General features: G+C 35.7%; 1 protein-coding gene across 7 annotated transcripts in view; it reads left to right on the top strand.

Annotated features, from left to right (window-relative positions):
- The first annotated feature begins 865 nt into the window (after positions 1-865).
- The window catches only part of TTN (titin), a 239,716-nt gene continuing 215,947 nt past the window's right edge, over positions 866-24,634 (top strand). For 5 of the 7 annotated variants that reach the window (XM_052675511.1, XM_052675507.1, XM_052675510.1 and 2 more), the window contains exons 1-25: positions 866-1,093; positions 3,247-3,350; positions 7,454-7,657; positions 8,134-8,421; positions 9,177-9,265; positions 9,356-9,600; positions 11,119-11,404; positions 11,632-11,784; positions 12,259-12,378; positions 13,364-13,501; positions 14,311-14,448; positions 14,916-15,035; positions 16,734-17,003; positions 17,115-17,240; positions 18,281-18,559; positions 18,811-18,876; positions 19,555-19,813; positions 20,132-20,192; positions 20,308-20,514; positions 21,143-21,285; positions 21,930-22,135; positions 22,266-22,496; positions 23,066-23,310; positions 24,111-24,334; positions 24,447-24,611. In XM_052675511.1, the coding sequence (XP_052531471.1) occupies positions 3,260-3,350; positions 7,454-7,657; positions 8,134-8,421; positions 9,177-9,265; positions 9,356-9,600; positions 11,119-11,404; positions 11,632-11,784; positions 12,259-12,378; positions 13,364-13,501; positions 14,311-14,448; positions 14,916-15,035; positions 16,734-17,003; positions 17,115-17,240; positions 18,281-18,559; positions 18,811-18,876; positions 19,555-19,813; positions 20,132-20,192; positions 20,308-20,514; positions 21,143-21,285; positions 21,930-22,135; positions 22,266-22,496; positions 23,066-23,310; positions 24,111-24,334; positions 24,447-24,611 (4,354 nt within the window). In that variant the 5' untranslated portion in view covers positions 866-1,093; positions 3,247-3,259. The remainder of the gene's footprint in view (positions 1,094-3,246; positions 3,351-7,453; positions 7,658-8,133; positions 8,422-9,176; positions 9,266-9,355; positions 9,601-11,118; positions 11,405-11,631; positions 11,785-12,258; positions 12,379-13,363; positions 13,502-14,310; positions 14,449-14,915; positions 15,036-16,733; positions 17,004-17,114; positions 17,241-18,280; positions 18,560-18,810; positions 18,877-19,554; positions 19,814-20,131; positions 20,193-20,307; positions 20,515-21,142; positions 21,286-21,929; positions 22,136-22,265; positions 22,497-23,065; positions 23,311-24,110; positions 24,335-24,446; positions 24,612-24,634) is intronic. The other 2 variants (XM_052675513.1, XM_052675512.1) reach the window with 1 other exon arrangement.

Raw genomic sequence — 24,634 nt, 5'->3', positions numbered from 1 at the left:
CAGCTCCCATTCCATCTATAGGCAAGAGCAGTTTTCTAACTGACTGCTGTCTCCGAGGCAATTAATAGTACAATTAGCTGCTTGGACTGAGAAGTATGGGCAGTGGAAGCTTGCTAACTAATATGCCATAGATGATTAAATCTGCACTCTGCCCAAAACCGCCTCTGCACAGAAAAGCTGTTAGACTTAAAATTTACTTATGAAGCAATTGCAGTCAGTTAGGTTTTGCTCATTTATGTTCACAAATCTTGTATTTCTGCATTCTGCCTACTATTGTTTAAGCTTGAATGTTTGGCACGTCCAACTGAAGAATCATAAATGCAGTTTTAAAAATCAGAGTCAAATCCACATATCATCAAATACAATTTTGCAACTCATGGAAAAGAAAAGATATAATTCAAACAGTGTATTCTAATAGCATGTGGCCACATGTCTGAGATCAGCTTACTTATTTAGTCTGGTGATTGACAGATGCATTTGGTAGCTTCTTAGATATTTTATAGGGAAATAAAATAAGGTTAAATCTTAACAATATGATTACTACTGACTTGTCTGTGTCCTCTGCCAAAATTCTTATTTATTGCTTATTTCCTCTTGTGCTTATGACTTCAGAAATCTGCTGTGGCTTTTAAACTGTGCACTGCAAACCAAACTGAATTATAGACCCAAATCTTTGGAACAGATGCTGTTTCCTCAGTGAATCCCTTTTGTGCTTCCAAAATTAGCATTGCCAATCAAACCAACAGGTGGTGTATGGTTACACAGTGGATCCCCTCTCACAAGATACTTTCTTTCAGGAAACCAATCAGAACTGGCCTGATGATGTAGACCTTGTCAGCAGAGCTGGGGTATATAAAGTAAAACAACTATGTTAGCACTTCTGAGCAGTCGTGCATTCCCCGCCTCGCCTCGGGTGTAGGGATTGCAAAAAACAAAACTACACCGTCAAGACTGTGTAGTTTTGTTTTTATGGTTAGAGGCTCATCAATTCTCATGCTGGGATTGTCTAAAAAAATCTTACTCTGGATAAGGACGTCGTTCAAGAAGATTTCGTTGGGCTTAGCCCACTCCTACAGGCACTTTGAGATCTCAGGTTAGTAATGTGTTTCTCCTAGTGTAACTGGTGTTCTATTAGTCAATAAGCTCGATCTGCTCTCTATTATTATATATGTTTACTCGGGTGAGGTATATATTTCAGAGTATGAGCATGGAGCACATAAACTCTTTCGGGATTGTCTTAAATTTCAGGGAATAAGTTATGATAACATTCAGTAAAGAGTTGTTACAGTATAATTGTTATTAAAGTTGATGTAAGTGAAGATTTGAAGAGGGCATGGAAACATCTGCTTAACTTAAAAACTCCTTTCTGCTGGGGAGTGTTCAAGGTTATGGTACCAAGAGATAAACCGAGAAGCTCCAAGAATAGCTCTGATAAAATGCATGTGGTATCAGCTAAGCACTGATGACTTTTTAAGGGAATCAACTGCTAAGGTATCAATTACATGGCAGCTCTGGAACACTTGTCTGTTGTCATTCATAGCCAGGAAGGTTATTTCTGGAACATGACATTTCAGATGCATACTTTCAATCCTAATTATACAAAAAAGCCTTATAAGATCAGATCTTCAACATCAAAATTTGCCTTGACAAATGAAATACATGAATTTTATGTGTACTTAATTAAATGATTAATAATCTATTCTGATGTCTGAAAATTATAATATTTCACAATGTTTAAATACTTAAAAGATTATTTTCATGTATATTATCTGAGCATTAAAACTTACAGCTGAAGCAGATCTTAGTGAATTACACATGAGAGGAATTTTTCTTCAAATGCCATTCAGAGAACTGATGTTGTTTTAGGATGAAATTTGGTCATATTTTCCCCCATGAAACTGTAAACTGTTAAAATGCTGTTCCTCTTCCAAGTTTGAACAAGTATCCAGATAAAGGCAATAAAAAACAGCTCAGAATTCCTGCAGAATATCTCATTCTGTCCCTCCACTTTTTTTATGATCAGATCAGACCTGAATTTCAATGAGAGGAGTTCTTCTGAAGAATTTCCACACCTTTGAAAGGTGGATTAAATTTTGTGGAGTAAAGGTGGAGTGAAATAATTTTGAAAGGCGCTTCACCTTCTCATTAGTTTTTAAGCCTGGAACTGACGTATAATCAAGTTCAAAAGCCAAAGTGAGCACCAGAAATCTGTGTAAGAGAAATGAGTTTGAAAGGGTTATGAAATTAACTTTTTGTTAGTAGACCATGATACACTTATGGGAAGTTTTTTTTTTTTATGAGAAAAAAAATGTAACTTTAATTTACTATATGAATGACACTATTAAGAAGATACTAGCTAAGTTTTTAAAAGCTGCATATTTAAAGCCTTGAGTTTAAATTCAACATCACTACCTAAATAGTTTCAAGCAAACCTAAAATACTTCTAATGCAGAAGCCTTTTTAGTGACAGTGCGCAATTTCAGAGTAGGATCTTGTCTCATAAGAGAAGACAAACCATTTTTCTTTGTGATTTCACATGGGTCTGCAGTTGTTCAAACCATCAGTATCAGCGGCTACCTTATACCCTAGCTCACATTTCGAAGGTGGTTGTCTCCCCACATTCAAAATTCCACTGAGATACTCTCTAAGAAAGAATAGAATTTTATCTGCATCTATATAATGCCAGTATGATTCTGTGTAAAATGAAATTATTCCTTACTTGCAGATTGCCTTTAAAAGAGAGCCTCCTGGCAACTTTTGATTATTAAAATAGATAGTAGACCTTCACATTTTAAATTGCTGCTTACTGACCTAGTTATCTTCCCAATGGAGGATGCAAATAATTCGCAATACCAAAATATTTTCAGATCCTTCCAAAGAACTTTTACACAGAGATTGTTTTCTCTTTAGGTAAAGGAGATTAATGGAAAAATAGAGATTAGATGACCTGTTCAAGGTCATGCAGTGAGTCAAGTGGAACTTTTTCTCCTGCTGCATATTTGTAATGCCAATTCATAGCTGTACTAAATATGTTTCACATCCAACTCAGTTAAGTGTGCCCTAAGATTAACTCTCTACACAACCTTGTAAAAATCTACATTCTTCTCATTTCACTGGGCCAATGTGATTTAAAACTAGGAATGAATAATTACAATTAATTACAGATATTCCTAAAAACAACAAGAAGGATGTGTGTATAGTAACAAAATGACCAGTGATTTCTAATCATGTTCTTGTTGTTTTCAGAGTGCCTGTAAAGATGACAACGAAAGCACCAACATTTACGCAGCCGTTACAAAGTGTTGTGGCACTGGAGGGTAGTGCCGCAACCTTTGAGGCTCATATTAGTGGTAAGATTTTGATTTATTCTTGCAAGATTAATTTTTGTTGTTATTGGTAACGTTTATGCTGTGGAAAACAAATGAAAACACTTTGCATAGCTCATAATCTGAATGGATAATGTTGAGAGCTGAATGTGCAGAATGACCAGAATTCAAGCAGTGGTGGTCAACGCTGTGAGGTGCTGTCAGGTTTTCACAAACATTCTGCATAAAGTTAAGATGGCTCTGAGGAAATAGCCAATCATCCTGCCAGTGAGATTTGTGTTAAGTTCTCATGTATGTTACAATCATCAAAAATAGGGAAAACAGCATAAAGAATGGTATGTAGATAAAAATGCATACTGTGCTAATTAGAGACCCTCATATCAATGTAGAAAGGGTAATCTTGTTTGGATGATAACGAGATGGAATGAGGAGCCCAGACACAAAAGCGAAGCCAGCTTTTCATTGATGTGATGCTAACCCTTTTATTTTTCTGGCTAAGCTGCATTTCTCTCTGTGTGTCCTTGAGTTTACTTAATCTCTGCCAGAACTCCAAAATTAAAATCATGACATCTAGGTGTATGTTGTCCATCTGGTTAGCCAGATAGTAGAAGCATATGGTTATCGTGATTGTAATACAAGGCTGGATGAATAGAACTTCACAGTTGTTGCTGAAATTTAAAGATGTCACCACATTTTAAAGGATATTTCATTTTGCCATTCTACTCACAAAATACCCTAAAATGTAGAAAAAACCCAAGACCCTCAACATGTAAACCTTGAGACCAGATTTCATAGAACCAATACCCTGTTCTAAGCGTGTCTCTGACCTCAGCAGTGACTAAGGAGAAATGGCACATGTTCTTGCTGAGGGAATTATACCGTCTTAGAGGCATTAACAATATGATAAGCCACATACCATAAAAAATTCTTCTGAGTCTAGAACTACCCAGATGCTCTGTGACAGGTGCGAACACACGATCTGTCCATCTATAAAGCGCTGACATCTGCGGTCCGCTGTGGTTCATCACTTAGACATTTTGGTGAGCTCTAGTTCACAGAAGACATTTGAACACCTCTATTTCTGTAGACTACACCTGTAATAATTTTTTCTTGCCATATTCTTCTATTTGGTTCTCTGTTCTTCAGTTAATTGCCTTGTTGTCTATGCATTTCAATTTTCAGTTGAAAATTTAATTTCAAACAAATTCACTGACCCTTACAGAGAGATATTTGCAATCAGACTTAATAAGATTGCTAGTGCTACTTCTCAACGTGTGATTTCAACTCATTTCATTTATGTGAATACTAATAAGTTCTTAGGAAGGGATCTTGATTTCCTACTTTAAGGTTTTTTTACCTGTTTAAAATTATGGTAAATATGGTATAGTTTAGTACCAAGTCTTATGTGAGAATATTTCCTGTCAGCTTTTATTCACCTCTTATTGTAAGATTCTTTATCTTTCCTACACCACAGAAATCCACCAAGGCTGACAGATATGACAGTGTTTTAGTTTTTCCAATAGATAAAAAAGTGAAAGCTTTATTTCTTGATCTAACTGCATAAATAATGGAATACCAAGCTTTATTTCTGCTATATAGTTTGGTTTTTTCCATAACTCATTAATGGTTTTGAAATTGAAACTCAAACTTTCTGTTTATGTCTGATAATGTTACCCTTTATATACAAGTATTAATACAGAACGTGAAAAGCTTACTTTATGTAGGGGTACCGACATGATCTCAGTAACCACTTGTGATGCAATTTTGCAGTCTGTAACTGGAAAAAAATGAACTATATTGTATCAGATTGTGTATCAAGTGACATGATGTGAAGCTCTGATAGTTGATAAAAATACCCAATATCTCCCTGTACACTCAGAAAACTCAGATCATTTAATAACCATGACTCAAAAGCAGTAAATTCTAGAGCAGGTGGTAAATAATCAAGTGGTAGCCCTAGTGGGTGAGCAATGACTGAGAGGACATGAGATAGCACATCACTGTCTATAAGGTTTGCAGTGCTGCTGATGTTAGAACTGTGCCCATCTTTATGTTTCCGCATAAGTGAATTTTTGATGTATTACCTGATGCAAGCCAGAGTTTACACTCTACATATTGTTGAAAGAATCATAGATTTTGCATAGATTGGCAGGTCCCATCATTTATATCATTGCCAGGACAATTTAGTAGAATTCAATTTCTTAAACACTAACTTGCGGAAACTTTAGATTCATGTTCTTCTTTTTGGCAATTAACTCAAAAAATTTGAATATTTTTCAAATGAAAAATAATTTTTCAGTAGTTAGAATTTAAGTCATGTATAAAAGTAAATCTCTCTTTAATAGTGATAATCTGAAGACTGTGTAATTTGGTCCTTAGCTTTATGGGACGGTACTTGTGTTCAGATTATTCAAATGACTTCTAACTTCAAATCTCTTGAACACAACAGTTTGAGATGTCAAAATAGCCTATTTTTCTTTTTTAATGTATGCCCTGTTCAACCTAGTGCACCAATCTGTGTTCAGTAATCATCATATGACACTGGACAAAGAAAATAAATGATGCTGGCAACATTTCAAGCAATTCACTATCAGCTATGTAATTCTCAGTTGCTTAGCTTAGGATGTGTTGAAAGTGACATGCAGAAATTTAGAATGCATAGCTAGGATCAAATCAGTGAGATCTGCTGGAGAGGCTATGTTTACAGTGATAATGTCCAAATTGTCCTGTACTTGTAGTTCAAAATTGCATTATACTATCCCTATCACAGCTATTAAATAACTTCCATTTTTGAAATTAGCAATGCTTAAGTCTACTTTTACCTTTTAGACTTCTAAACTCTTTTAATACTAACCTAATTCTCTCAGTGTTTGTATTCTACACATGTACTTAGTTTTTCAGCTGTGAGTAAAACCTGAAACTTTTCTAACCATCTGGTGTGACTACAAACATTGAGTAAAAGCTTCCAAATACATCTCAGCTTCTCTTTCATTTTATTCTCAAGCAGTCATTATCCTGACATATTAAAACCCAAAATAATACATTTATAAGAGGATTTATCCATAAAGGAATCTAAGTTCTGTGGTCCTAGAGATTTCCAAACAACGGAGAGTGGAAATGGGAGAATTAAAGCAGCAGTAATAATTGCAGTCTTTCATTCCTGAGTCAATTTGTAGTGTTTTCACTTAAGCGAGGAAGTCTATGAAGTAAATATGCCCAGATTTTAATTTTGGAGAACTGATGAAGAACTCCAGATCAAGAAAAGATTTTGCTCTGGAACTGTCTGTTTAAAGTAGCTGCTCCCCTTGAGAAGCTCATTAAAAATAAATAAAATTGCTAGTTTATCTAAAGTGTTTTGGTTTCTCAATAAAGTTACTAAGTTGAATACTGGGAAGAGAGTTTCCATCAGGAACATAAGATCACCACTTCAAGCTGAGAAGAACCAAATGCAGACGTAGGTGGAGCTCTTCTGACCAAAAGAATCATGTTTTTGAGCTTGACAACAAAATACAGTTATATTTGAACTACAATAGATCAGCTGATTGTAGTAGCTGACTGGAGAATCTAATTTATTTTGTCTCTTATTAAATTGGATAATTTTGCTAGCAATAAACATTACTACTTAGACACTAGCAAATAATCATCTTGCATCAGTTGCAACAATCATCTTGCATCAGTTCATCCTCATAATTTTCATATATGCTGCCGAACAGTACAATCCATTCTTTATTCAAGCAATTTCCTACGTGCAGTTGCTACTGTGCTTATACTATTGTTCTTTAAACTACCATGTTTTAAACTCACTTCTAACATAGTGATAAAAGAACTCGTTACTGGAAATATAATCATAAATCTGGGCCCATGACAATATTCTCCACTTTAGCCATGTATACATGATCAAGTTCAAGGGTTTCTCTGAAAGTACAGCTTCCTATTTTATTCTGTTGTCTATAGATGTCAGAGGCAGATTGTGGTGGTATGGCAGTAGACGTTGAACATTTTCATCACTGTTCTGTTACATTTTGTTGCCATGTGATAGATGGCAGCAGAGGGACAGACTGAAAAAATGGCATCTGACCTGGAAGTGCGTATCAAGCAAAAATCATTTTGTCTTTTGTTTTCTCTAGGTTTCCCAGTTCCTGAGGTGAGCTGGTATCGGGATGGCCAGGTTCTCTCTGCTGCAACTCTGCCCGGAGTGCAGATCTCGTTTAGTGATGGCCGCGCTAAACTAGTGATCCCCTCCGTGACAGAAGCAAACAGTGGAAGATATACCATACAAGCCACCAATGGATCTGGGCAAGCAACTAGTACTGCTGAGCTACTTGTTACAGGTACCTGGTAACTCAATAAAAGTGTTTCTCTCTAGTAATAATGTGAGAAAAGAGCAATAGCAGAAGTGTCACAGGTGTTGAAAAGGTTTAAATTTAGAATATGTGATTAACAAAGAAATGAATAATAATAATGAATATTCTCATTTAAGATGAAGTCTAGGCTGCTTTATATTCACAAATAATTACTAGTAACATCCTTCACACTTTAACATATAATCTTCATTTCATAAACTTTTATTCACAGTTACAAATTTCTGGCCTATCTCTGTACATACTGCTACTCTCTAGATCTGTCACACTGGCTACAGTCAAACCAGTCATTAAAGAAGGATAGAGTTCTGCAGAAAGGAAATCTCAATGATGTTTAGCTCGATAACTCATTTAGAGTTAGTGTTAGAGAAAATATCTAGTCCTAACAATTCTGTATAACAATTCTTCTTATTACTTTTCTACTTTTCTCTTCAATAAAATTGCAGCTGGAACTGCACCGCCAAACTTTTCACAACGACTACAGAGCATGACTGCAAGGCAGGGAAGTCAAGTTCGACTTGATGTGAGAGTGACTGGAATCCCTACACCTGTGGTGAAGTTTTATCGGGATGGAGTAGAAATCCAAAGCTCCCCCGATTTTCAAATTTTACAAGAAGGAGACCTTTACAGCCTAATAATTGCAGAAGCATATCCTGAAGACTCCGGCACTTATTCAGTAAATGCCACAAATAACGTGGGACGTGCTACTTCAACAGCTGAACTGCTGATTCAAGGTAATGGAGCTAGATTTACAAGCCATGAAAATAAGACTATGCACTGTTGTAAAGATACAATATTTATACAACTACATCATAGTTATATTAGTGGTATTTTAACTCTTAAAAGAGTTATTAACTTCCTCTGAAAAATCATTCTCTCTGGTGGAATTTGCCAAAGGTTTTGTCTGAAATTTTAACAAGACCCATGATTCACCACAAGTCTTTTTTGAAAGTATACAGTAGAGTATACAGTAGACAGAAACAAGTGTGGAATGGTTTCTGTTATTCTTAATTTGTTCAGTATTTCATAAGGTTATATTTGTAAGGTGACTTTGATAACATATGTATATGGAACTATGTAACTGTATGTGGTCTTGTAAGTTAGCTTGGTAAGAATGAAGACTGCTTAGCAGAGAATTGTAGCAGTAAATCATTCTACCCAAAGAAGTTTCTACTGGGTTTTACCTCGGTCAGACTTCCAGATCGTATGTTTAGTCATTGGGGATCCAGGAGTTGATTCTCCAATCAAAAATAAATGTGTTTATATTTATTTATTAATTCACTTCTAATAACATAGTAATGCAGAAAAGATAAACATTATTTCAACTGTTTTCATAATTATTTGTGTACAGATGTTGCAGGAAAATCATTTGCTGCTTCACTCTTTCTCTGTTGTTTATATACACTTGTATATAGATTGAGTACTCATTTATGTCTGCAACTGCATGTTTATTGGCATATTCTCCTGACTATATTTTCTCTTTCAAAAGGTGAAGAAGAAGCCGTTCCTGCTAAAAAGACAAAAACAATTGTTTCGACTGCTCAGATTTCACAAACAAGACAAGCCAGAATTGAAAAGGTATATTTTTCAGAAACAAGTAATATAAAACTTCAGTGTGGATGATTAAGTGTACAGTATCTCAGATTTGTTTTCTTGGTTTCATTGCAGAAGATTGAAGCCCACTTTGATGCCAGATCACTTACAAGTGTTGAAATGGTCATAGAAGGTGCAACAGCCCAACAGCTCCCACACAAAGCACCTCCACGAATGCCTCCTAGACCTACATCAAAATCACCAACTCCACCAGTAATTACTGCAAAAGCTCAAATGGCACGACAGCAGTCACCATCACCTGTAAGACAATCACCATCACCTGTAAGACATGTCAGAGCACCAACACCCTCACCAGTAAGGTAAACATCTTTCAAACAATATCACTCTTTCAATATACAGCTTTAATACTGCAGAATGAGACTATAGTATAAAATGAAAGAATGCACTGACTTGGTGCCACAAATTTATTCTGATTCTGAAATGTAATGTACTATATTTGCCAGTGCTGAAAAAGAAGTGTGTGACTCTCGTCTGTAAGTTTTCTGTCCCATATGGAAGAAAATCCTTTACACAATAAATCCCATTTGATTGTTTTATATACAATCGAAATAGCACTCAAAGCTCCAAGTGCATGATGAAACAGAAAAAAACAACAGAGCAGTTCCCCCTTTATGATTATTTTATACAAACAGAGAAAAGAAAAATGACTTTGATGGGTGGCAAACAGAATGGAAGACTATTTGAAAATAGTGAACACAGGTTAGTTATAGAATCACAGAATGGCTTAGGTAGCCAAGGAATCTTACTGCTCACCCAGTTGAAATTCCCTGCTGCTGGCAGAATTGCTAACCATCCAGTCAGACTGCCCAGGTTCCCATCAAACCTGGCCTTGAACGCCTCCAGGAATGGTTCTTCCATGACTTCTGTGGCCTGCCTGTACCAGTGTGTCACCACCCATGTTCTATGTATGTGCTTGTTATGACTGCAAATCGTATGTAAAGGATTTTGAGAGGGAAAGTGAGTAATTTGAAGAGCAGGACCTGTGGACTGGAAGATCGTGATAGTTTCATGACAGGCAGGTAAAGAGGCAATAGTTTTGTAAGTCCTGTGGTCCCAGCATTCTGAAGCAGAAGCATCAGGGAAGCAATGTGTTCAAGCTCTGCAAAGCCTCAACTAAATTGCCATTACTAGATGTGCTGATGAGTTTTGCCTACTGACAGTAATTAACAGCGCAGACAGAAATGAATTGGTAGTAATTAGCGATATCAAGGTGAAAGAGTAACTCAGTAGTGCCATCTTGAGTGTTCATGGAACTAGAAGTCTCATTCTCCTGTGCTAGTCAAACCATTTTTAGGTCTGCATTATGTCAGAAAAATAAATCTTAAAGTTAATGTGATGCTGCTGCCACCTATTGCTGCAGTGGTGCAGTATTCATGACCATTATCAGAAATGCAACATAACATAATTCCTTGCAAAAGTAGAAAAAAGTTAGAAAGCCTATGAAAGTATATTGAAAAATGCCTTTTATATCATTATTAGGAGAATGAAGACAGAGGAATTGGAGACTAATTATATATTTTTGTATTTAAATGTATGTACTTGTGTGAAATGCACTTTTACATTTACCTTTATTTCAATTTGGGAATCTGAGCTATAGGTTACACAGATGAGTATGAAAACAAACAAAACACACAAAAAAATTTAAGGCATATATTAAAGCAGATAAATGTAACTTTCAAATAGAACACCTAACAAGCCTTTCAAAACTTATCTTCAGGGCTTAGTAGTTCTTCCAAAGGGGGAAAGAATTCAAGTTCAGGCCAATGTTCTTTATAGTATAGTCATGACACTACATGAATTCTATATATTTTCATTAGGTCCGTTTCTCCTGCTGGGAGAATCTCCACCTCTCCTATTCGACCAGTGAAATCTCCATCACCAATCCGTAAAGCACAGGTAGTGACACCTGGGGCTGAAGTCCTTCCTCCTTGGAGGCAGGAAGGATATTCTGCAACCGCTGAAGCCCAGATGAAGGAAACCAGATTATCCACAAGTGCTACTGAATTAACAACTGAAGAAAGATGGGAAGGGAGATACGGGCTGCAAGAACAAGTTACTATTAGTGGTGCCGCTGCTGGTGAGGTCGCAGCTGCTGCTAAAGAGGTAAAGTCTATTTTTGGTAAGAATACTCTTTTTGCTCTGTCTGTGGATGTACTACTGCTGAATAGATGAGCTAAATGTTGTAAAGACTTGCGTGTAACTTTAGTTGAGAGAGTTCTTCTGCAAATGTTTAAATGCTGGACTGCAACATTCAGTCTGTGTATTTGTTTTGTGCTTCTTCTGTGTGTATGCATAATACGAAAAAATGTTTTTTGATGTGACTAATGTAGGTGAGAAGGGACAGTGAAAAAACAGCAGCTGTTGCTACGGTTGTTGCTGCTGTGGATCAAGCCATGGTGAGAGAACCAGCTCCAAGTGTTGTAGAGCAAGCTGCTAAAAGGACAGCAATGACTGCCGTCCATGTTCAGCCTGTTCAGGAGCAGGTAGAAGTAGAGCACAGACATTCTTTAATTTCCCCTCTATCTCTTCATCCTACATGCAAGCAAGACTTGATTTAATGTGAGGAATTAACAAACCATTCACCACAAAAGCATGCATAACTCATACAGAACATCTTCCCTTTAAAGGAATGCTTGTGGATTACTTACACCATCACTTCTCTTCATAGTGGGATTGAACTAATTATTCTTAAACTTTTTCCAAGTTTAAGAATGCTGTCTATGAAAGTGTTCCTAAATTCTCCCGTGTCAGTTACTTTCTAACATTTTTCTTACACTGATGAACTTTTCCGTCTAATACCTCGTTTATACTTTCCCCACAAGGGATAAAATAACTCTTCTGGAGTGTTTTTCCTTGATTTGCATTCCTTTCTTATTTTCCCTTCTTCTCTTTTCATGATTTGTTAAACTGAATTTTAAGGCTTTGGTCTTTTGTTTGTCTTTTACTATAAAAATCAGATGAGAAAGGAGGCAACGGTACTAGTTACCAGTGATAAAGCTACAAAACAAACAGTAATATCAAGAACTAGAGAAGGAATTGTTACTTCACAAGAGCAAAGGCACATCTCTCATGAAAAGGTGAATACAGATGTTACCCATAATTTTCATACCCTATCTTGTTTTTTAAAAAAATCAAACGTATGATGGACAACCTATGAAAAATATGAACAACATCTGGAAAAAAAACTATCTTCTCATTTGATACCCTGTTCACTCTTCCAGTTTACATTGCTATCATTCTCCTACCCCTCCTTGGTGATGTCATTCTTTTTTAAATATTGTTTCCACAGTTAATATTTAAGAATGTGATATCTAAACTTCTGAAAATTTAACTTAGAAAAACCCCATTGTTTACTTATTTCATGCTGGTTTACATTTTAGAAGTGACATAAGAAATATCTCTTAGTTTTTTTCTTTTTTTTTTTTTCTTTTTTTTAATACTTTATTTCTAAGCTTGCTATTTGCAGCCTGCTTTGTTTTGTTGGAAGCACTGTGGGTGAGAACAAGTGGGAAAAACTCACTCTGCATTGAAATCCATTTTGAAAATACCAGGAGGTGACTGAGATACAGGTTATTTTAGAATGTGTTTTATAAGATTAATTTGATTTAATGGAAGACCAACTTCCATTAAATACCTATATACTAGAATGTCTAAGAAAGAAGCTGTAACTTAGAGTACCGAGAAACAGAAATCCACCTGAGCAGAAAATCACATGTTCATGAGAACTTCCTGGCAAAATGAAATTTACCTAAAACGTAGTTTTAGTATCCTTCACTTTTCTAAACTCATTATGATGCAGAATAGTTTTTCTCAGACCCCATTTCTTTTATTATTACTGCTTTTCAGTAGCAAAGCAAACATTTTTCCAGTGTTTTATTTTAATGCTAAATGTATAGAAACGCTGTTTATGTTGTTAGCTTTCATGCTAGATGATTTTGAAAATCAGATTTTGATGTTTTGCATCCATTTTGCTTGTATTTTCTTTCCCAAACTTACAGAAAATCACATTCCTTATATTTTGAACAATACATAATTTAAACTTCCTTGTTTGTAAACATTCAGGTAAGAAAAGAACCAGAGAAAACTCCAGTACCCACAGTAATAATTGCCACAGACAAAGCCAAAGAACAAGAGAGAATATCAACAGCTAGAGAAGAAATATCAGCCCGACATGAGCAAGTACATGTTTCTCATGAACAAGTGAGTAAATCTGATAAAGATATTTAACTCATTTTTATACTCTAATAATCTTATAAATACTTCATTCTTCATCACATGTCCTCTGCTTCTTCCCTTTTCATTTTTATGAAGATGAGATTATAAAATCAAAATTTTATAAAGTGACTTATTCCTGACATAGGTCCAGCATTGGAGGTACAAATCTGCTGAATTCATAGTGGATCTGTCTACAGGGAAATAATGTAGCCTCCTTTCCTGTGATTTCTATAAGCATTATGGCTTTTGTTGCTAGCATTATCAGAATTTAATCTGATGATTTACTACCTTTGCTTTTCATCTGAAGGTAGATTTATGAAGATAAACTGTGAAGGTAATTATCAGCATACAATAATATTTATATCTGGAGCTTGATTTAACGAAGCTCATATTTACATGAAAACTGAATGCATCGGACAGATCAAATTCTGGAATCATTTTTCGTTGAATTAATGGAATAGTTCCATCAACTGATGGAAGTAAATTGAATCAGTAACTCAGGTTTTTAAATCTACTGTCTCTACAAAACAGCACTGATATGTTTCAATTAACTCTGAAGTGGAAAGATTCTTTAATTCACGTATAGTTTAATGCAATGTATGGACTTTGAATGGACTTGGTTCAGCTAGCATATAAGATAGGCTACTGCTTGATCTGTACAAAGGAGTTATCTCATTCCAGAGGTGGTGTTTTTCTCTTACTGATATATAATCTGAAATCCTGACCTGCTTTCCTGAAAAATTTTGGTGACAGATATAATTGATTGCTATTATTTTTCTTCACTATAAAACTAGATAAGAAGGGAAGATGTGAAACCCTCTGTACCAAAGGTGGTGATTACCACTGATAAACCTAAAGCTCCAGTCTTAATATCAAAAAGTAAAGAAGGAATTGCAACCAAACAAGAACGTGTGAGCATAAGCCATGAAAAGGTGATTGGCACTGTAATGGCCATGTTTGTCTTGTTATCCTCTATTCTAAGCAAAACTTTTGTTTCCCTGAGCAAATACTAATTGTACATTCCCACGTCATTTCTTGCTAAGATTGATTCCACTTACAAACCTCATTACAAACTCTCATTAATTAGACTGTGTTACACCACCCTGTCTTTCTCTCCTAATTGTTTTCATTAATGAGATGCCCACAGTTTTGGACTGACTTTTGTAATGGACTGTCTGACTCCTGAAATGCATTTTAACTTTTTAAAAAAGTATTACTTTTACTTAAATAGGTATTAAGGTGTAACAATACTTACATGTAATAGAGAGCTGTCTGCAGTGCACGAGGATGTAACTCTTTAATTCTCCTCCTGTGTTCTCATCCAATGTATTTTCCCATTGTTCAAATATTTTTCAAGACCATATGTAACTGAAACTTTTATTTCTGCTATAACAATTAGATTAAAAAGGAAGCTAAGAAAACTACTGTAGTTCCGAAAATAATTGCACCAGTCACAGTGTCCAGAACTAGAGAAGAAATTACAGCCAAGCAAGAAAAAGTGCATCTAGCTTATGATCAGGTGAATACTGCTGTGGCAGATGTGAAATGCACTGTTACAACTTACCTTCTCTGAAAACCTCACCTTTTAAGAGCTATTTGAGTATAATAGGATGCATTTAAATTAATTCCTGATATTATGCCTGTTAAGTGGAATGATTTTCTAATAATAGATTCACTGTGAATGAATTATTAACTTTCTAGTGATACCAAGATTTTTGTCCCACTCTAACAGAAAGTGCCACTTACAGACTAAGATCAGATGTTTCTGTGAAAATTTACTCTCTAACAATGACTTTCTAATAGTCTTTACTTGATCAGATTGTTTCAAATTCAGTGAAATTTCTGAATCTGCAGTGCTCTTTTCTACAAGCTCAGTCCTTGCAATTTTACAGTTATCAGACAAAAGAGCATCTGTAAATTAAGCGTTGGATTGTATTGCTCTTCATGACACACAAACTTTACCATCAGTACACTTCTATCCAGTTTGTTATTTCTGGCAACTAAATACATGTTGATTCTGCTTTGTTCTAGTAGGATTTACCACAGTAGAAAAGTTTTTCTAGCGTAGTATAGCATAGGATTTCTTATCTGCGGATGAGAATTGCCAAAACCCTTTGCTTAAAATTAATAGGCTTTGTTAGAAACAGTAAAATATCCATTTATACAATGCAGTTATAAAATATGATTTAAAGATTGTAACATTCAAATCTGACTCAAAGAAGTCAGGGTGCAAGGAGATTAAAATTAATTGTTAGAAGGCATAAACTGAGGGCCAAATTCAAGCTAGTATAAGGAATGATTTTGAAATTTGCAGCAAACAGAACTGAGGTTCCTGTAACCTAAACACTAGCTAAATACAAGCCTTGCTTGTATTAATTTATTTTAAGACAGTAATTGTTTTAAAATCAGCATGAAATTGTCCATTGGGTTTTTTTCTTATCTATAAGGTGTACATTTCATACGCTGTGTTGCTATGGAGTATATCCAGATATGACAGTAAATAGTAAACATCCCATTATCTACTGTTGACTGACTCAGCAGAAGTTTGGGTTTTGATATCATTGATGACATTGAAGCTGACATTATTTATCAACTGTTAGGAAAAGAGAGGAGAATAAAAGAGTTCTTGATACAAACATATTATTTCCAGTTTCTCTGAAAGCCAAGTTTTCCTTCTTTAGTAAAAACATTTAAAATAGATTAGCGTTGGAGTTTACAGATATGCATATGGTAATTTTATTATGTGGATGTATTCCTTAGTAAATGCATTTGTGTCAGATGTCAGACACATTCTGCACATTTTTAGTAGCATTTAGATTTTATATGGAGTTGATGAGCAGATTGACTTTAAAATTGTGTACATTTATATAGCTGTTGTACTCAGAGGCAAGTAGTAATAAATTCATCCAAAAAGTATTAAAAGTGGACTTGGATAGAAATAATGACATGTATAAAGCAATCAAGCATAGTTATAGTCTGAATATGTGTAGATAAAACTTGAAAATGAGTCTATATTTGAATCTACTGACTCTGAAGTGCATTTGTGAGTGAACACATTTAAAGTTTATTACTTTTGCTTATCTATGTTTGGAATGCACCATCTCTTTATCTTGAATAATTTTTACTGAGCAATATGTTTATAAGCATTTCCCAGAAAAGGAAACCTTTAGTACACAATGATGAGCATTTGTACAAACTTTGCCTGTATTATCCGTAGATTGAAGCTGATAAAAAGGCTGAAGCTGTAGCTACAGTTGTTGCAGCTGTTGATCAGGCGCGTGTTAGATCACCTTGGGAGACCGAGCAAGTAGATGAAACTCATGTCAAGCACAAAACTTTGGAATATGGCTATAAAGAGCATGCTGTAAAAGACCATGAGGCACAAGCAGAACACCATGTTGCTACTAAAGAAGTTAAAACGGTCTACATTCCTCCTGAGAAACATATTCCAGCTGCTGAAAAGAAGGAAGTTCATGTATCAACAGAGGTTAGACTCGCTTCCATTCCATCATTTTCAGAAAACTATGTCTCAATGACATCTTTTACAGCTTAGAGAACAGCATCACATTCTCAACAATCTTTTCATTGCTTCATGTAGATTAAAAGAGAAACAGAAGCCAAGATTGAGAAAACAATCCACATAGAACACCCGCGACCCCGCACAGCAAGTCCTCACTTCACTGTCTCCAAAATTGCTGTTCCTAAACCAGATCATACGTATGAGGTAAGAAGTAAAAACGGTGTATATAAGGAGAATATTGTGTTCTAATAACCCACACCATTTTGCTTTTTCTTCCAGTCTGGTATGGTACTTTCTCCAGGTGAAAGGTTTTATGTTCTCTAAAGTTGTTTTCATCATCTTGTTTGGCTAATAAATAGTAACACTGTAAACACACACGACCTGCTAAAATGTGACCTGTAATTATTACTCATTTAAGCAAGATTAGAATCTATTTAAGGAGGCAGCCTCAATACTTTGTTAGACAGTGTAATCAGAAACCCTTTTCATACAATTCACATTTTTTATAAAGCAGAAGTGTCACTCATGAAGGTTATTATTTGCATCACTTCACTCACACATTAATAGCAGTGCCTCCTTTCTTCATTGCAGATTGCTTCATATAAAGCTAACTTTTGAAAACTGGACTGTGCAATATGACGTTATCCATTTTTAGTATTATTCTTTCCATTCTTCTGACTCTTTCAAATAGTATTAAAATTTACACTTAATATTCTCCTTCAAGCGCTATTTTTCTCTTTATCTGGACTTTAAAAGTGAGAAGATTTTTTTGCAAGTATAATTAAACTGTATAAACTTACCTAAAAATTTATATTTATAGATTTTTTCCATGTTTATGCATGCAAACTTATTACAACTGCAAGAACGTTTTGAAAACCCTTTGGGTATCTTAATGACTGTTATTGAAATAATTAGTGGTATGGTTTATTGCAACATCTACTAGATTGTAAAAATAGAAAGTTAACATCTTAAGTGAGTAAACTTAGAGGACATTTCAGAAGTTTCGCTTATGATCTTATTGTTAAAGTTCTACATTAAAAACTAGTAAAAGGATTTTGTGTTTCTAGTATTCTACTATTACAGTCTAAAACTAGAAGACAATTTTGTATATGTAGCCTTTGCGGTGTCAACAAAGTAACTTGGGAAGCAAGTGATGGATATGCAGTCTGCTTGAGAAATATACTATGCCTTCTCTGACAACAGGAGAATTACAGAGCTGTAACCCTTTATCTTCTTTTCCATAGGTTTCAATAGCAGGATCTGCCATGGCTACTCTGGAAAAGGAGTTATCTGCTACTTCTGCTGCGCAAAAGATTACCAAGCCTGTGAAACCACCTCAGCTAAAGCCGCATGAAGTCAAGATAAAACCAGAGTCAGCTCCTCCACAGTTTCCCTTCACAGAGGTTGCTGAGACCTATAAAACTCATTATGATGTTGAGACGAAAAAAGAGGTGGATGTAAGCATTAAAGGTGAAGCAGTGCGGGAGGATCACCTGCTGTTGCGGAAAGAGAGTGAAGCAAAGGTACGTCATTAAGCAAATTTCAGTCAATCTAACTGACTTTCGCCTTAAAATTCTAGTTGGTTATTATCTCCTCCTTCCAGTTTTTCCCTTCTAAAGCATTTACCTGACTTTTATCTCTTTGCTGTTTTGCACAAATTCTTCCAAGGATTTAATATTTATCTAAGGCAAAAAAAGATTTCTCCTTACCTAATTCTGCTGTTTTCATCCTTTGCCTGTGAGATGTTTATTAATCATGCTTTTGAACAATCTAGGTGACAGAAACTGCCAGAGTTCCTGTGCCTGCAGAAATTCCTGTGACTCCACCCACCTTAGTCTGGGTAAGTTTTATGTATATTAAGGTTGTTACACAGTGTTTTCATACATTTTGTATTCTGATTTTTTTATCTTTGAAATCTTGACCATGAAAATTTGGTTTTATGTAATAATACACTTCATCCCGTATACAAACTACTCTGTCAAGCATGTCTGTTGTGAAGATGAGAGTTCACAGTCATTTAACATAAAGTCATTTCATATTTTTCACTGAAAAAATTACTCTCCTTTATTTACATAAACATCATGCTACATGTTCTTCTTAATTTTCAGAGATCCCAAATCTAGTTTCAAATACTTCCCTTGGAAAATGCCTCGTTTTTCATGGATACTATTGAACAAGACACTGTTTTGAAATAGTCATTAAATTTCCAAGAGATTATAGTTATTAAAATAATATAATCATAAAATCATTAAGGTTGGAAAAGACTGCTAAGATCATCTAGTCCAACTGTGTCAACCCATCAGCACTGTGCCCACTAACCCACGTTCCCAAGTGTCACATCTGCTCTCTTTGTCAATACCTCCAGGGACAGTGACTCCACCTCCCTGGGCAGCCTGTTCTTATACCTTATCAGTCTTTCCAAGAGAAGGTTTTTCCTAATATCCGATCTAAAATATCTGTTTAGTAGTGAAAATATATAATGACTGTGATTTTTCTTTTTCCTTTTTTTGTCATACAGGGTCTCAAAAATAAGACTGTGACTGAAGGTGAGTCTGTCACTCTGGAGTGCCATATCTCTGGTCACCCTCAGCCTACTGTGACGTGGTACAGGGAAGACTACAAGATAGAGAGCTCAATGGACTTCCAGATCACTTTCAAAGCAGGACTTGCTCGCCTTGTGATTCGTGAAGCCTTTGCAGAAGACAGTGGAAGATTTACCTGCACTGCTACCAATAAGGCTGGGAGTGTCAGCACATCTTGCCACTTGCATGTGAAGGGTAAGTACCTATCACTGAAGGGAGGTTATCATTTTATTAACTGTGTGTTACTTATAGTGGAACTTTGAGATTTTGTCAGCTGTCAAGTCAAACATATTCCTGGAATTACACTCTAAGGCTGTATGGAGGCAGGAATGCAAGAATGTATGTTTAAAAAAAAAAAAAAAAGCCCATTATGAGCTGACAGCTCCCTCAGTGCAAGTACCTGGTCCTCTGAGAAATGCTACTTAACCTTCTCTCACTTTGTTTGCTAGACTCATTGCTTAGTCACTATTCAAAAGTATTATCAAAATTCACTGTATCTTATTTGCCTTTCAGTTTCAGAAGAAACTGAGACTAGAGAAACCATTTCTGAGAAGGTTGTTACAGAAGAGAAAAGGTAAAGTCGCTCCTAAACAGCCCACTCCTATGGTGGTCGTTAGTTTCTTGCATTCTGTTTATGACAGCTTCATCTGACATCTGATGATTCAATCTGCACTGTAATCTTGTTCCAGCTATGTGGAGACAAAGGATGTTGTAATGGAAGATGTCTCTGCCGAGGAAGTATCGGGAGAACCCGTACCTCCTTTCTTCATAAGAAAACCTGTAGTACACAAATTAATTGAAGGTGGGAGCATTATTTTTGAGTGCCAAGTAGGGGGCAACCCAAAGCCACATGTCCTCTGGAAAAAAGGTGGAGTTCCTCTTACAACTGGCTACAGGTAATTTAATGTGCAAAAACTAATTAAACATAATTTTAAAGAATGTGTCGTTGACAGTAACATAATTTTGATCCCTTACTGCTGCTAGGCCAATTTCTTTCGTTTATATAGCATCATTCATTTATGTAAAAATCATAGGATCGTACCTTGTTGTGTGATGCTAGGTCTGCTGAGATTTAAAATATAAGTATTCAGAAGATCGTAAAATAAGAAATGCTATGAATCTTTGAAAACAAATCAGGAAGAAATTTTAAATCTGTTTAATACTGTCTGTGTAGTGTTTGCATTCTGTCTGCAAAAAAATGTCTGTAGAAAGCAACACGCTTTCCAGTTGAGAAAAAATATACATTTATAGCATGGAATATATCATACTAGAATAAACTATATGCACACGGCATATAGTATTTTGTTTTGTCCAAGTAGATCTCTGATATTTCAGTTCTGTTCTTTGCATCCCATTTCTCTGAGCGTACTGTTACCTTATTATGCTTTTCAGTAGATTCACTGAGTTAAAATTACCTGCAAAAATTGATATTTTTTTTTTCTCATGAATGTTAGTTGTGCAACTGATGAGAATCACTACTGAAAGTCGTAAAAAAAAGGCTGCTTGTACTTCTGTTTTCTATAGATACAAAGTAAGTTATAAACGAGAAACCGGGGAATGCAAACTTGAAATTTCCATGACCTTTGCCGACGACGCCGGAGAATACACTATTGTCATTCGTAACAAATTTGGAGAAGCTTCTGCAACGGTCTCCTTACTAGAAGAAGGTACATTGTAAAGAGAAAAGCACTTTAAATTGTGCTGCGAATTATTAGCAGTTTAGTTTGATCAGTACAAGAAGCATAAAGAGAGCATGCTAATACCTGCTCTAGCTAGTGGCTCAGTTTCTGCATGCAGAGTATTTGACATAAGGTTCTTGAAGGATATATGCTCTTTGTTGGAATGTGCAGCTATAGAAATGTTAAATATGCATTCATAATAAGTTTTCATCAGACCTTCACAGGGTTATGTGGGCAAAGTTTAAAACGATAATAGGTTGTTCTATTAAAGGAAAAGAAGCTAGCTTAGGTTAATTTCAGTTGTCCTTATGAAATGCAAAAGATGTTGAAGGAGACAGAGCTTTCAGGTAGAAAGTACAGTCACTAAAAGTGCTTCCACTTTGAAAACTAGCACACTTGCAAAATAAAACTTTCACCTTTTTAAAAGCTCATCTGAAGGCATTAGTCTTCAGATTTTATTGCTACTTGCATTTTATTGGCTAGACAGACCATCTTCACTTCGGTCAAAACAAAAAACCAACCAACCAAAAAATACAAAAAAACCTTAGTAAAATAAGTTTGTACTTGTTCTCTATTTCAATAGAGTGTAAACTATAAGCACTTATCAAAGTTAATGTGTTTTTAATTCCTAGCTGATTATGAGGCCTACATAAAATCCCAACAAGAAATGATGTACCAAACTCAAGTGACTGCATATGTCCAGGAACCTAAAGTGGCTGAGGTAGCCCCACCTATTTCATATGGTGACTTTGATAAAGAATATGAAAAAGAACAAGCCTTAATTAGGAAGAAAATGGCCAAAGATACAGTGGTGGTCAGAACTTTTGTGGAAGATGAGGTATGTTTGCTGCTTATTTTGTATACTGACAAGCTGTTTAAAATCTTTTTTAATTTTACCAGTGCAAGTCAATTCTTTTTACATTATTTGACACACACAACTCAACTAATGCCACTGCTTTTCTACATAGGAATTCCACATTTCTTCTTTTGAAGAAAGACTTATCAAGGAAATTGAACTCAGAATTATTAAGACAACCTTAGATGAACTCCTCGAGGAAGATGGAGAGGAGATGATGGTTGATATTTCTGAATCTGAAGCAACTGAAGCAGGATTTGATTTAAGATTAAAGAATTACAGAACCTTTGAAGGCACTGGTGTTACTTTCCATTGTAAGACAACTGGATATCCACTGCCAAAGGTATTCCAAACCTGCATGATGTTTGTCTATTTATAAAAAACTTCTCTACTTGAAAACTCCCTTAACATCTCAGTATCAAATTTTTATTTTGCACAGAAAGCAGCACATCTATTAGAAACACAATCTGATGATATCGAACTGATTTTTCTTTTGTCCCTTAATGCTGCAGTGTTAGATTGGTTAGTCATTTCACTGATAGATTAGACTTAATCCACCTTAATACCACCAGTGAAATACATCTTGCTTCAGAGTATGAGTTAGCATGCACACAGGTATTGAGCACACTTTAAAAAAATTAAAAGATAAAAATCACTTTGCTCTCCCTCACAATAGACTTTATTTTTATTTCTAGCCCTGTAAAACCAAAACTTATTTTTTATGCTTCTATGAAAACACGTTACTTAAATCAAACATTTTTCCTCAAAATAAGAAAATGTTAACGCCACTACTGGGCTGGAACAATACATCAGCTGAAAAACAGAAGTTTGCAGTTTGTTGTACGTACAGTCTATTCCCGGATGTTTGTCTTCTGGAAAGCTCACTCAGCATTCTTGTTTCTTTCCATGCAGATTGCATGGTACAAAGATGGTAAGCGCATAAGACATGGGGAGCGCTACCACATGGAAGTTCTGCAAGATGGTAGTGCCAGTCTGCGTTTGCCTGTTGTTTTACCTGAAGATGAAGGAATCTACACAGTCTTTGCCAGCAACATGAAAGGAAATGCCATTTGCTCAGCAAAGCTGTATGTTGAGCCCCTTGCACCCACAGCAACTCCAGGTTATATGCCAGGACCAGAAGTTATGAGAAGATACAGGTACGTACACAGTCATATATACGTGAGACTTCAATTTCTGCAATGAAACCTGTTCAGACAGTCATTACACAGTGGGTAAACAGTTTAGGTTATTGGAGCTTTCATGCCTCTGGAGAAGTTCTAAATGTTGTTCTCATTGCTCATACTGATTTCTGTGCCAACCTTTTTTCTGATTTGCTTTCTTAATAGGCTATGCAGCTCTCAAGAGTAGCATCTTTTGCATATATATCTTGCTATGGTGTTAGATTTATGACGTCAGCAACCATATATCTTTCTTAACCCACTTATGTTTTGGGAAAAATAATATCTGTACTTGGAATTCTAGCACTGCATGCAGCTCTTAAGTCCTATCCTTGAAATAGCATATGTTCATCCAATATTCACAGAATCATAGAATGGCTTGGGTTGAAAGGGACCTTAAAGATCTTCAAGATACAATCCCCCTGCTGTACAGGGTGCCAACCAATAGATTAAGCTGTCCAGGGCCCCATCCAACCTGGCCTTGAGCATCTCCAGAGATGGGGCATCTATAATATACATATGCACACACATGCACAAAAATACATAGGTTACGTCTGTGACTTTGCAGTATCTGAAAAAAATAAATTTATCTTAGTGTGGCATATGCTCGTGTTATTTGTCCATAAAAATTACTTCAAAAATAAAGTGCACAATTTCTCACATAGATAAATTGATAAAACTCTTTAAAGTATATTATCCTAAAGACAAAATTTGAACTTTGTTTACCATGTCAGCACACTCCTATATGACATATTCATACGTATCTCTTTTCCTTTCAGATCTATTTCTCCACGCTCTCCTTCTCGTTCTCCTGCCCGCAGCTCTCCTTCTCGTTCTCCTGCACGCAGATTAGATGAAACTGATGAAGGACAACTAGAGAGACTATATAAGCCAGTTTTTGTGCTGAAACCTACATCAGTCAAATGTTCACAGGGGCAGACAGCAAGATTTGACTTAAAAGTTGTTGGCAGACCTATGCCAGAGACATACTGGTTCCATAATGGTATGCAGTTCTTATTTATGTAAAAGAATAATATTAAAAAATCTAATGAGCATTTAACATCTGGAGACAAGTTTTGAGTACAATGGGTTTTTTTATTCATTTGTGTCTGCAGGTCAACAAGTGGTTAATGATTACACCCATAAAATAGTGATTAAAGAAGATGGTACCCAGTCATTGATCATTGTTCCTGCTATGCCTGAGGATTCTGGTGAATGGGCTGTAATTGCTCAGAATAGGGCAGGCAAAGCTTCTGTTACAGTCACACTGTCTGTGGAAGGTATCTACTGTACATGCTGTTAT

This window comes from Tympanuchus pallidicinctus, unplaced genomic scaffold (assembly GCF_026119805.1).
Source record: "Tympanuchus pallidicinctus isolate F22 unplaced genomic scaffold, pur_lepc_1.0 scaffold15, whole genome shotgun sequence".
NCBI classification, from domain to species: domain Eukaryota; kingdom Metazoa; phylum Chordata; class Aves; order Galliformes; family Phasianidae; genus Tympanuchus; species Tympanuchus pallidicinctus.
Note: the sequence above shows the minus strand (reverse complement) of the source record. Positions and strands in the feature narration are given on the sequence as shown.